We start from the raw sequence: 14,173 nt of genomic DNA on the forward strand, positions 1-14,173 counted from the left end.
TAGAGTACCATTGTTTTAAGTATTTTATTAAAGTGATTAGAATAAATACTAGTTTGTGTTAGGAAAGCAAAGAAATATGTTCCTGAAGACAAAACTGTTTCTTTAGGTGAAAACTTATTCCATATTCAAATGCTTTTCTTTCTGAAAATTCTGTTAGGAATACAATACATTTTGCCTTTTCATTTAATTTACTGTAAGTAATTTTATAGAAGCAGTTAAAAACTCCGAAGCAATGACGCTTTATACTGTACATAATTTTATGCACACATAGGCACACACAGGCACACACAAACGTACCTCCTTCCTCACTGTATTTCATATTCTCTGTACTCTGCTGTTGGAGCCTTCAGTTTTTCTTGGAAGCACTTTGCAAGTCCTGCTAGCAAAGGTTATGAATCAGCTAGGATAATCAGAAGTCTCTACAATTTTACTGTATCTTTGTCTATCCTTTCTTTCACCTTTCCTTTACTGCACTATCTTGTCTGTCTGATTCTCGCAGGAGACATGGATTACAACTGGTTGGACCATACGTCTTGGCATAGCAGTGAGGCATCCCCAATGTCTTTGGTGAGACATGTGGAGCCTTACCATTTAGTTTCCTTTATCATTTCACATTTCCTTTGTTTTATTTACACCTTTGCATGTTTTCTTTTTTGTATCCTTTTTTTTATCCCACACCTATAGGGGACAGTCAAAGGGGAAAAAGAAAAACTAGTGAGCAGGCAGTTTTGTCGGATTCTAACACCTTATCCCAGAGGCAAAAGAAAATGGTGTGCTTTGGTGGCCACTCTTTGGAAGAGGACTTGGAATGGTCTGAGCCTCAGATAAAAGACTCTGGGGTAGATACGTGTAGTAGCACAACTCTAAACGAGGAACATAGCCATAGCGAGAAGGTACTGAGATTATGGAGCCTGCATTTTAATCTGCTCATTTGGTCTTTGTTTGCTATCTGTCACTCATTAAAATAGTGCATAAAATAAAAGATAGGGTGTTTCTAGAGACAATGTAGCATTTCTTAAGGTGCAGAAAAGAAAAACAAATGAAAAGTCTCTGCATGCTTGCAGCTTTTACTGTTTGGCAGCCTAAGAAAAAAATTGAGAGGCATAAAGGAATGTTGTTCTTACGGTTGCATAATAGCATATCATGGTGTTACCTTCAAGTATAAAGTAATTAACAATAAGGATTCTACTGATTGGCTTATTTGATTTACTGTGTTCAAACTCCTGGGGCTGAAATTAAATTAATAGTTTAAACCCCAGGCGAAAAAGGGAGAAAATTGGGTCTCTCTGCACAGAAAAGTTGTTTTTCTTTTTTCCCTTTCACTGTCATGGTTGTTCTTTTGTTTTGTTGCCATGCCATTTTTGTGCAGTATTGTGCAGAATTAAAGGCTTTGCCATCTGCTTTGGTATTTTTTATTTTTGCTTTCTGTTTGGTGGAGATTATGATAAATCTTTTTAGAGTTATTAGTTGTAATGGGAGCAGATTTGTCTGTGCCTGCTAATTTTGCATGAAATAGAGCATGAAATAGTATTTTTCAGTGAAAAAGTGTTATGATTACACAAAATAAAATCTTAAAATTTTATTAATTTTGCCAATATACAAGTATAACTGTGCCCATGTATACTAATGGAATAATAACGTTCACTGTGACTATGCTGCATATGTGAAGTAATTATTCCAAGAAAGAAACAATATGTTTAAATAGGGTAATGACTATACCTTTTAATGTATTCTATAATTTTTACTATACTGCTACTGAGAGAAAATAGAACACTGAAGAAGTTTGTCAGTCTTAGGGAAAACTGACATGTTTGGAATACTGGAAAAGGGAAACATGTCTTACATCAAATTTCTGTTTTGAGTTAAACTTCTTTTTCAGTATTCCTCTTATACTAGACCTCTACAGTTTGGGGTTTTTTTTGTCAGTACTCAGGTGTGATTGCCACTGTGTGTAGATAACTATGTATAGTTGTCTGTATCTGTCTAATCAAGGTGTAAAGATCATTCGATATATCTACAAATTGGATTTAGTAAAATAGATAATGTTATTAAATGTTAGACATACATTGTGATGGACGATATAGCCAGATAAATATTTTCCAGCACAGTTTTCTGTCATTCTATTGCATTAAATATTGGTGTAATCATAATACTTTCATGGCATTTTTGAACTATATCAGGAAATGAAAAGTATTACTGAAATATTTTTATTTAAAATCCTACTCACTATATTTTCCATTAACACCATATGATAGCATCCTGTAACTTGGCAACCATCCAAAGACGGAGATCGTCTCATTGGTCGGATTTTGTTAAATAAGCGACTAAAAGATGGCAGTGTGCCTAGAGACTCGGGAGCAATGCTTGGATTGAAGGTTGGTAATGAATAATTTTGGAACTAACAACTCTTTCAGTTAAACTAGCTACCTTTATAATGAAGGTATTCTCATATTATATAGTGTATGCATACCGATATCTACAATGTCTTATCATTCTCAAAATTAAAATATAGAGACATTTCACATTAATTACCAAGAGTAATTTTACAGGGTCCCTGACAGGCTCAAAAAATTGTATTTTTCTGAAAGACTAGACATGTTTTCACAAGTTTGCTGAGAATGTCTGCTCTGCGAGGTACTAATTGCATCCTTGCTGGGCAAGCCAAGCCCTGTCCGCTTTCTTCAGTATTAAGGATTGCACCATGGTATAACTTCAGTTCCCCAAAAGAGGGGAGAAATGTGAAAAATAAATTACCTCTTTTGAAGACAGAGGGGACATCTGGAAGTTAATGAAATTTCAATCCAGAGCAGAGTCTGCCAATGGAAGAGCCTGGTTCCGTTTTTTTTTACCTTCTGATTGTTTGATTTGCTATATTTTAAATACACAAGACAGAAAATTATTTAATATTTGTTTTATATCATCACAAAGCAATGTGTTTGAATCTTTTTAATGATGCCCTACTCTTTGAACATATTATGAAACTATTTCTAGCTCGTATGTTGATCTCATTTTTTGTGTGATATTATTTGAAGTTCCAGCAATACCAGTACAAGAATGAGAATGAATTATACACAGTAAAGGAAACAATCATGTATTTATTTTGATTCAACATCCTTGTTGTGAGAAATCATTAAGAAGTTTGATTAATTCTCTGTTCTCTATTTAGCATGACACTGACTCCACTTTGGGTACACAGATAAGGTTATAGTCATACACTCTGTATAGGGATTAAATCAGTGTGGTTACTTATATACTGACATGCTTTGGAATTTTTTCGGTTTTTTATTTAACTGACAAATGGTTTTATTTTGAAGTCAGTGGAGAAGCCAGTTGAGGATCACTTTTGGTATGTATATTACTGTTTTAATGTCAGAAAATGCAAGAGAAAACTAACAGTGCCACTCTTAAGTACTTTTTGTTTAAACTTCTATGTTTAAAATTCTAAAATCTTCTGTTATAAGGGTGACCTCTTCACTGACATTCATGAATAGTTTAGATTCAAGAGTAGCTACTTTTTGATCTCTATAGGCATCTGAAAAGAGTGATTTTCAGCAGTTAGTTATTCCTGAGCAGAATTTTCAAATATTTACATTACTGAAAGTAACCTAAACTGGATTTTAAATCCCAATATGAAGACTATTAAGAAACCTTAAGAATTTGAAGATTATGCAGTTGTAACCGATTCTGATATGCGAATCTCCTAATTCTAAGGTAAATATTAAGTTCAAACCTGTTGAAGTTTCCTGTAGAGAAATCTTCAGTATAAGTATTTTCATCTGACTTGCCCAGCCAAAGTGAATGTGATTAATTGAGGTGTTTGATGCTTAGTGTGGACATTGTGAGTTCTGTTACATTAGTATATCTGTTTTCAGTTAAAAAGTATTGAAGTAAGCAGTCTAATACCTTACTTTTTTTGGGTGGTAATTTATAATACAGTGAAATACTATGCACATATTTGCTAAAGTTTAAAAGCTGTAGCATTCTGTATTTGCACTGTGTTTAAATTACACAAATAGACAGAATAGGTACAAACATAACCTGTCATAACCAACAGACTGTGGTGTTTTTCTCAAGTGTATCTGTCTTATCTGGGCTACATAAAACAAGGAAATAATTGAATTCTTTCTGTTGCCAGAACATTGAAGTCATTTAAAATAATTTTCATTCTATGAAAATACTTCCTCTTTGAAACAGGTAGTAGGAGGAAAGATGACTGAATCAGGTCGACTGTGCGCATTTATCACCAAAGTTAAAAAAGGAAGCTTAGCTGATACAGTGGGGCATCTTAGACCAGGTATGTATCTGCTATAGATCTACACTGCTGAATTGCTTTTCTGAAGGTGATAACAAGCGACCAAGTTTAATTAGTTGTGAAATTATGTTAAATAGGTGTGATGAACTACTGCAGAATTCAAGCTGATATTCAATTACTAGATTATTGAAATTGCTACTTTTATGAAATATATAAATTCTCATATTCTTCAAAATCATATTTTAATATTTTTATTCATAGAGTAATGATTTTACACTCAAAATAATATTCCACTGATGCCCTGCCCAGTCATTTTGTGGTGTATATTAATTTAGACCAAACCAAGCTATTACGAATGTGTGAACAAAACCAGCTCGGCTAAGAAACTGCTTCTATCCCAACATGCAAACAATGGATTGCTAGATTGGAGAATGTGCAAGAAATACTAACTATTAACATAAGAGCTGTCTGAACCTTAAATACTAAACTTGCAGAGGTAAATAGATCTTCAAGGTAGTAAGTTGATGAAATATGCTGTTTTAAAGATCTGCATTTTCTAAAGAGCACGTTGAGATTTCTGTAAGCCACAGCTGCCAAAGCGAGTAAGAGCTATATCTTATTTAATAGGCGACCTGCTTGATATTATTGTTTCACTCAACTTCACGTATTTGAAGCTGAGCTGCAGAAAACCTTTAATACTAGGATTTTACTGTAGGAAAAACTTCAAACTTGTTCTACAACACAGGTTTCACAATGCGGTAAACTGACAGTAGAATGGCTTCAATTGTCATTGTAAGTACAGTCCACAGCAGACTTCCTAAGCAGAATGTTATTACTGAAATTATAGGTGATGAAGTATTAGAATGGAATGGAAGGCTACTACAAGGAGCCACATTTGAGGAGGTGTATAACATCATTTTAGAATCCAAACCTGAGCCACAAGTGGAGCTTGTTGTTTCAAGACCAATAGGGTAAGTAAGTTCGTAAATGTTTGTATTAAATATGCTAATATGGTCAAAAATAGGTTCCTTTCTGTGGTTAACTGGTGATCCAGCCTATAGTGGCTCTGAAACTGTGGTTATACTCTTTATTGTTGTAATTCTTCCCTCTTGGTTTTTACTTCTCCATTCTCATTTTTATATAATATATATAAAATTATATATTCATATTTGGTCTATTTACTGAAAGTCTGCAGTGTAGAATTTTGTCCAAAATACAGTATGCTAATGACATAATCAATATGCTTTGGAAAGTCTCAAATCCACCTTCTCATCATCTTAATCTGTGAAATCTATGAAATTATTTCTTGTTATCTAATACAGAACATATCTGAATGAATTAGCACTATGTGGGACCTTTTCTTTGGTGCTTTACACTGCCCCATTTTCTTTACTTTCAGACCTGTCTCTCAATGTCTAAACTTAAATTTTTCTTGCATAGCAATAGGGCGTTTATAGTAGTGTTATATTAGACTGTGAATACTTCCCCTTCTTCACCTGTTCTTTTTCTTCCAAGTTCCTACAGCATACAGTCACATCCATCCCTTTTTTACTACTCCATGGGAAGCTCCAAAGCTGGTCACACCAGGGCTGTGAAGAGAGGGATGTTTATCACTGAATTTGAAGATGCCTACAGTTGTTAAGAATTTTCTCTTTTGCCCCACAGAATTTATTATGATATATATGATGGAACAGGACAGGGTGCTAGGTAATCTTATCTAGACTCCCTTTTCCATGTGAGGTTGGACCAGATGGTCTTTCAAGATCCCTTCCAACCTGGGCTGTTCTATGATTTTATAATTATATATTAATAAATCTATTTATCCCATTGTTTTGTTTAAGATGCACACAATTATCTTACCTTTATACAAGAAACATGGGTAACATAACAACTAAAAATCAAGAAGTATTAAAAAAAATCTAGAACCATATCATTTGAGGATGGAACTTCAGTGAGGATAATTTGTTATTGGTTCAGCTATAATAGGAACTTAATGTGTTTGACACATCAGGAGCTTAATGTGTAGGAACTTAATTTGGTTTGACAATTTTAAACAAACCTGATGATAATAACAAAACCTGCTTTATCTTTTCAGTGAGATGAGAGGTTTTCTCCTAAATACATATTGAATTGCAACCCCTTTAGGGTAAAGGCTTTATCATCTGTCCTATTCTTAAAAACCTTTGTATAACTTGAGAGTTATAGGTGTAATAGTAATGCTAAGGGACAGACTGCATTACAAGTAGAATATTGTCTCAGAAAAGGAGGTTTCAAATTAATTTCATACAGGTGAAAGATATTTCATAGTGTTTCTCAAACAGAAGTTTTCAGCAAAGGTTTCAAGGAACTGCTCACATCATGAAAATATTCAATTTTTTTTCTCTTTCTGTATTTTATTCTTCATTTTTCAAAACCTCCTGTATTCTTTCTTCTGCTTTTATATTTACTGTCTGTGTTTACCTTCCTTATCATCATGTCTTCTGTTATGTTACTATGTGCTCCACTTGCAGTCACTAGAGCAGCTCATCTAGAATTCCTTAAAGTGATGTGGGCTCTCAAGATACCTTCTTCAGCATTAACTGCTTGCCACATAGTCTGAAGAACTGAGCCAGATCAGGCCTAAAAAGGTTGTTCTGTGTACTTGATTCCCCGTGTCTTTTTGCAGTAGTTGTAAAAGAAGGTTTTCACCTCCAAAACGCCAGTTACTAGTCTAAATGTTTATAACCGAAGTCAGTGATGAATACTTTCTGTAAGTTGGTAAGATTTTAGATTCTGGTTAGATGTATGTAACTCTTTGGATTTTGATATTGATGATATGACTTCATAAATGTTTTTCATGAGACTTGCGCTGATGAACTGAAAAGACCATATTATCCTCTCAGTTTAGGAGATTTCAGGTCATAATTAAATGGACTACAGAAATTGGTATCTTATGCTTGCTGAAGGAAATATAACACCATAGGTCTGTGTTCTGCCCCAGGGAATAAAGTTTCAATGTATTTAAAATCATTAAAAGTTCAGATTTACCAGATGTCAGAAGTGATGATTATTTCAGTTAGAATAATTGATGCCCACTTAAAGGATTTCACTTTTGCATTGAGGTATATCCTATTACTTATAGAGTCTCTTGATGGTCTCATGGCAACGCACTAACTCATGCCAGAAATCTTCAGAAAGTTACTGCCAATTAACTAAGAAAGAGAACTTGTTGTCACATCCTGATATTCTGAATACAAAACCAAATTCCAGTAAACACAATTGTTATTTCTTCTTCATTTTATTGTGGGCGGACTGCTATGAAAACTGAAGATGACAGCTAAACTGATAAAGGAAGATAAAACAGAAAGCTCCTTAAAACAAAGTCATACCATTTTGGCATGCAATTTATCCCTTTTTCTATCTTAAAATAAAAATTAACGGTCAAGTTTCTATTCAGTGTGAGCTAGCTGTCTCTTATATAAAAGAACTTATCTATTTTCTGCTTTCTAATTCTCAGAAATAGTTATTTTAAAATGCATGTTAATTTCATAATTTCTTCTGTTTTGAATTTGGAAGGAATGATGTGTTGTGTTTTATTAATTATTCTATATAATCTACTTGCATATCTTAAAATGTAGAGATACCTAAAACTACTTCTGCTTTATCTCAGTGAGAGTTCCTTGTAAGAAATATCATTCACACTGCTGTGAAATACTGGGATCTGTATGCTTTAGTAACATAAATGATAGTGTTCAAAGCTTTCAAGTTTATTGTTTCAGCTATCTATAGAAAATTCATATTCAGTCTATTCACAGTGATAAATGTTTTCAAAGTTTTCTTCTCATCTCATATGATAAAAATAATTTTTTGAAACTACAGGTTAAGCCTGGGAGCGTATTTCTGAGTAGAGTAATGCGGTTACAGCAGCCGCATGCCTTCTGATTCAGTTGAATTATCAAGTACTGTGCATCAGTTCACTTGGAAAGTTTCCTCCATCTGCTCACTAAAGCTACCTTTCTAGTGAGTCTGTAAAATGTTTGGAAATGGTATACCAAAAAGTAACTAGATAAATGTTATTTACATATAGTACAGACTCTTGTTTTCATTGCATGAGACAGTAAATATCACTGAAAGCATTTTTAACTTTCCCTTCCTTTTCATATACCTTTGTGGTGGGTTGACCTATCTGGCCATCGAGAGCCCACCCAGCTGCTCTCTCCCTTCCCCTCCTCAGCAGGACAGGGAGAGAAAAAAAGACAGAAAAGGTCATGGGTCAAGATAAGGGTGAAGAGATCACTCAGCAATTACCGTCATGGGCAGAACAGACTCAATTTAGGGAAGATTAATTTAGTTTATTAGGAATTAATAAGAGAATAGGATAGGGAGAAATAAAACCAAAACTAAAACCACCTTCCCCTCACCTCTCTTTGTCCCAAGCTCAAATTCCCTTCTTTGTTCCTGGCTCTTCTGCCTGCCCTCCCGGCCAAGCTGTGCATGGGGATGGGGAATGGGGGTCACGGTCACTCCTCCTCCTCCTCCCCCCCCCGCCCTGCCCTGCCCTGCCCTGGGTATCTGCAGGGATCTCATGGGTTTTTTTTCTCACTCTTCTCTCTCACAGCTGCTGCACAGGGTTTTTTACCCTTTCTTAAATATGCTATCACAGAGGCACCACCTTTTTTGCTGATGGGCTCAGCTGAGCCCTGCGGTGGGGCCACTGGGGCCGGCTGGAACCAGCGGTGTCCAGCATGGGGCAGCCCCGGCCTCTCCTCGCAGAGGCCGCCCCAGTGACACCAAACGTAGCTTTGGAGAAACCAGCTGCACTGAAAGACACACCATGATTTTAAATATTGTTCTTGCTGTGACTCAGAGCTGAAGCTTTTCAACTTGCTTAGGTTTGCTCAAATACCTCCAAAATGATTTATTAGCATATTGATAGTTTTTATTAGCATACAGTAATGTTTGCCCCTCATAGGAAGGATATGTTTCTCTGGGGGGTGGGTGGGTGTAATGAGGTACTTAGGTATTGGGACCGAGTGCTTTAAAATTCCATAGCTGTACACACAATTTAGTACAGGTGATGCAACCACTCGTGTATATGCAAGTATGCAATTTTGCCAAATGAAATTGCTCACCGTATCGAGTCATGGAAAAGGTAAGATTGTCCAAATTTGGGGTTCAAGGACACTAAAGGACGTAGTAGGATAGCCATTACTGGCAGTGTAGTATGTTTGAGTGAGGGTCCAATAAATTGAATTAATGTATAATGTCATAATAAAGTCTACTACTCACAGTTTTTGTCTGTTATTAACTCTGAGATTGTTCTGGTTTTTTTATTTACTGAATTATTTAATTTGTGATTGTGCAGCCTCTCTCCTGCATTCACCGAACCACTTGTTCTCTAGGCTTTAATTTGCCACTGAAATTATTTATACTGGATAAAAGGTGAATCTTCTCTGTGGCTGAAGCAGAACATACGCCTTTCCTGAGGCATTCCATGGTGGCTTGAGAAGTTTTATAGTGTAACTGAACTTTGAATATGCTTGTTATATAAAGGATCAGCCTGTCTTACTTTTCCTGATTTCAGGGACATTCCCAGAATACCTGACAGCACACATGCACAGCTGGAGTCCAGTAAGTTTCAATTGTGGGGTAGGAAAATCTTCTCTCTCTTTTATGTAAGCACAAATAGATTGAAAAATGTCATCTACAGTCAGCATAGCTCTTGTCTCTTTGTCCGTATTTGTCTCGATATGTCATCTTACTGTATTATCTATCTACTTTTGTTTAATAATAAACTATCAGAAGTCAGGATATTTTGATTTGTTTGACAATTGGTTATAAGCTTAGTCTATTTTTGATTGAAGAGAAAAGCATAATTCTAACTAATGTACAAGAACATTCATAGTAATTTTTAATTTCCTGTTTTGTTGATTTGCATTTCAGTTGGACCTTATAAACTAAAAATGGGGATGAAATTATCTTTATTTACAACCTGAGAGATAGACACTTTGAAATCAGAATACTTCTTTATTAGAAATATGCAGCACTCTTTGAATCAGCAAAAGCAGTATTTCATGTGGGGAAAAAGAAATTGTTCTTTGGCTTAGATCTGATAAGATGGATTTCAGCCTGGAGTTATTTTTTGTCATTATTTTAGAACTCTCTTATAATGGAAGCCATGAATAAATGTGGTGGCATAAACTTGATTATAATAATATGAAAAATTCCTTCAATAACTTTTCACCGATTAGCCAAGTCTTAAAATAAAATCCATTTTATGTTTTGTGAGATGTGGAATGTCTTTTGTATTTATAAAAATACTTCATTTTTGCTCTATGTGTCAAAACTTGTGCTCTTGACAGTTTGCAGACCTTATAGATTTGAAATAAAATGCACAAAAAACATTACATGCATCTTGATGTTTCTGTAAAAATTAATTAAAAATTGATCTGATTGTACAAGATAATATGTGCCCTTCAGAAGACTGAATTCCTTTGGCCGCAGTAAAATAGTCAACGGGAAAAGTAACTTGACTATTTAGGAATTTTGGGCCTTCGACTTACTGACATAATTACAGTCAGAAATATTTTTTATTCTATATGCTTCAGATGACATTTTGCAGCTAGAATAAACTTGAAAAGCTTTTGATTGCATCTGATCACCAAAAATTGAGTATCATTATTTTGTAATTTTGAATAGATATAAATGTGATATTTATCACAACTTTATTGTATGTTTGGTTATATTTGTACAATTTTTCTGTAAAGAAAAATGCATAAGTGCTACTATTTAAAAATATTTTTATTTATAATTACAGGTTCTAGTTCATTTGAATCTCAAAAAATGGACCGACCTTCTATTTCAGTGACTTCTCCTATGAGTCCTGGCATGTTAAGGGATGTTCCACAGTTCTTGTCTGGACAACTTTCAGTATGTAAACATTTCATTAATATTTGTGTTGTGCTTTTTGCAGCATATACAACTCTCACTGCGGAGCGCAAGCTACCTCTAACATAAATTTCTTGTTAAACTAGCTAAATTTTTTTGTTAATGCTAGATATCTCAGTGTAGGCAGAGCAGTTTCATAAGGACATGCCATTTTATTAGCTTTTGTAAATTTTCTATATGTTGAATTATACATATATGTATGTATATATACCTAGTAAGCTAGACTGGTAGACTCAAATTTTCAGAAAGGCCTAATCTTGGCCTCCGGTTATGTTTGTGCCGTTGAGTGTACACACTTTTCAACTGTAACACTTACATGTACAGTTGGTAGATTTTATTACATGTGTGCTTGGACATTAATATTACCTATTTCTTATGCACTAGCGTTCATATATACCTTTCCCCAGATACCCCTTTGACTGTTTACTCTTTGTACCAGTGTTGCTTACTTTTGTTCTTCGCTCTAATTGAGAACAAAGTTCATTACCTGAATGTTTTCTTTAAAAGGGTAATTTTTTGTACTAAACTGAAGAACTTGGGTTTTGTGTGCCTTTCTCTGTCATTTACAACTCCAAAGTGTGATTTTTCAAAAGTGCTCAGTTGTGGCCTGATACACGTTGAATCAAATGGAAGCAGTGCAAAACTGGTGTTAAACAAGTTTGAAAATGTCACATTCGTATTTCTTCCAAGTTGTTTGTGTTAAGATAATGAGTGCACCATAAAAATATGCACAAATCTAAGCAGACGGTGTATAGGTTTCATAGAAATGGTTAATAGTATTGATAGAGGAGAGGAAGAAATATTTTTCTGTCTGTTCAGCAGCCATGTTGGCTCCATTTGCAATGCATGAGACTTCATTTGTTTTGCTCATCAGACCAGCCATCTATACTACATAATTTTTAATTTTCTGTAACTTTTGTACTTTACTACTTTGAAAGACTCGATTCTTTTGATAAATAGAAAACTAGAAATCTTGACTATAGAGTGCAGAATGCTTTGCCCTGCAATTACAATGACAAGGCAACATGGACATGAACTGTCATAATACACAGATTGAGGTTTCTGAGAACCAGTTTAGTTTTATAAAACAGCAAAGATTGTTGATAGTGGAAACAGGGAGGAAAGACATCTATTATGGCTAAATCTCATAAGAGATTAGGCTGTCAGAAAGCTTTGATTCCTAGCTCCCAGCACGAAATTCAAGATCCAGAGTTAGGTGCTCAGACATCCAGTGCACAGAGACTGCGGAACGATGACCCAAATAGGAACCACACAGAACTGACTTCCTCACTTTCTCAGTTTTGGAAACAAAGTATTCAGGAGTTTAAGATTAGGATTTATTAGTAAAGTGAGTAAGTCTGTTGATTTTGTGGTTTGATAGGATATTGCAGTTTGAGATGAATAAGAATAGTATCAGGAGATTTAGAGGTGTATTCTAATTTACTAAGAATAACAGATTTCAAGGTTTTATGTCTCAGAGTGGCATATAAATTCAGTGTTTAACTCAAGAAGGCATCATTCCTATTTCTAATTATTTTTTGTTTGTTTCAAGATGTACATGCCTTTATTAATAAGTTGATAGTATTTCTTTCCATCTAAGGAAAACAAATAATGTTAGGAGACATTTAAAGATCTTTCTTGCGTTTGTCCTCTTTGTATTCCCTTATATACTGTATGCAGTCATATACAATAATCCCTACTACACAGTATCCTTGTTTCCCTCAGTGAGCAGTGGATAGCTGAGAATGCACAGCTCCAGTTGACTGACAGTGAGGTCAGAAGAGCTCAGTAACTCTCTAAATTAAAGTCCCAATGTAGAAACCTAACATTAGTAGACGATTCAAAATTTGGACACCTATCTTACCTCACCAGCTAAAGAAAAGTTGGAAATAGCTGTATTTCATGTTGTTGTGTTAATGGCACAAGCCAGCTCCTGCTGCGGTTGCCTCAAGGCTTTGGGAGGCTAGTGCTAAATCTTTTACTTTGTGAGGAAGGGTGGTTGTCACAATGTCTGAAGATGGTTTGGATAGATAGCAACGTGGCACCTAACTGGGCACATTACAATGTGTAGACTAAAATATATCTTTAGAAAAAGACGACTTTAAGAGAACTGAAGTATTCTACAGGAAGAGTTTTTTCAAACTAGTAAATATCTGTAGTGTCTTTTTGATCTGATACTTTAAGTTACTTTTGAAAAATCACAATTTTTTTGACTTTTCAAATTTGGCATTTTATGTGTCTTGAAGGTAGTGCAGTGAATAGTTTCTCCTTCACTTTTAAAAATTTTGGTTTCTCATAACTTTTTAAAGTTTTGAAATTTTGGAAGAGTCAGTGGAAAAAACCCCTCTATAGAGTTGGAGATGTTTTGAAAAATTAGAATGGACTGCGAGATTTTCTAATTTTGAACCTTTAGCAAAGGTGAAGTAATAGAGAAAAAAATGAATTTTAAAAATGTTCTGAAGTTCCAAAAAATATTTTAGTTTGAACACTAAAAAATGGATGAGCTTCTGTATTTTAATCATCTCTTTTCTGATAGAACAGTTGGTGAACACTCATTTGTTCCAAATAGCTGAGTAAGATGGAATGGAAGGAAATACTAAATTCCAAATGTAGTTGGGGATGTGCTCTTTATGGTGAGTACCTAGGCAGGAGAACAACTGCAGAGCCCGGGCAGCAGATGCTGCTGTTCTTTGTGGAAGTGGTCAGTTGATGTTCTGGGTGATGGTGGATTATTCAGACAGCTGTGATGAGTCTGAGGGAATGGATGATAGGTAAGATTTTGGAGGTGTTTCCTGTATTTTTGGTACTTTTGGAAAATACCATGTAGTCCTGATGGGCTGTTGTTAGGGCAGCTGTGTGTAATAGGTTGTGAAATACAGGAGTTGTGGGCAGACGTGGAGATACCTACAGTTCGGGTGGAGGTCTGAAGTAATTGAATAAATACTTGGATAGATGCATCCTTATTCAGACAGTGCTACAGATCCTTCAAGGGTT

The 14,173-nt window shown here is 35.0% G+C and overlaps 1 protein-coding gene across 50 annotated transcripts in view; it reads left to right on the forward strand.

Annotated features, from left to right (window-relative positions):
• Nucleotides 1-14,173, forward strand: part of RIMS2 (regulating synaptic membrane exocytosis 2) — a 503,494-nt gene that overhangs the window by 269,230 nt on the left and 220,091 nt on the right. For 31 of the 50 annotated variants that reach the window (XM_074577608.1, XM_074577598.1, XM_074577602.1 and 28 more), the window contains 6 exons: nt 500-567; nt 2,256-2,375; nt 4,195-4,294; nt 5,100-5,223; nt 9,816-9,862; nt 11,049-11,161. In XM_074577608.1, coding sequence (XP_074433709.1) covers nt 500-567; nt 2,256-2,375; nt 4,195-4,294; nt 5,100-5,223; nt 9,816-9,862; nt 11,049-11,161 — 572 coding nt within the window. Of the gene's footprint in view, nt 1-499; nt 568-684; nt 894-2,255; nt 2,376-4,194; nt 4,295-5,099; nt 5,224-9,815; nt 9,863-11,048; nt 11,162-14,173 lie in introns of all 50 variants that reach the window. The other 19 variants (XM_074577599.1, XM_074577587.1, XM_074577614.1 and 16 more) reach the window with 1 other exon arrangement.

This window comes from Larus michahellis, chromosome 2 (assembly GCF_964199755.1).
Source record: "Larus michahellis chromosome 2, bLarMic1.1, whole genome shotgun sequence".
Taxonomy (NCBI): Eukaryota; Metazoa; Chordata; class Aves; order Charadriiformes; family Laridae; genus Larus; species Larus michahellis.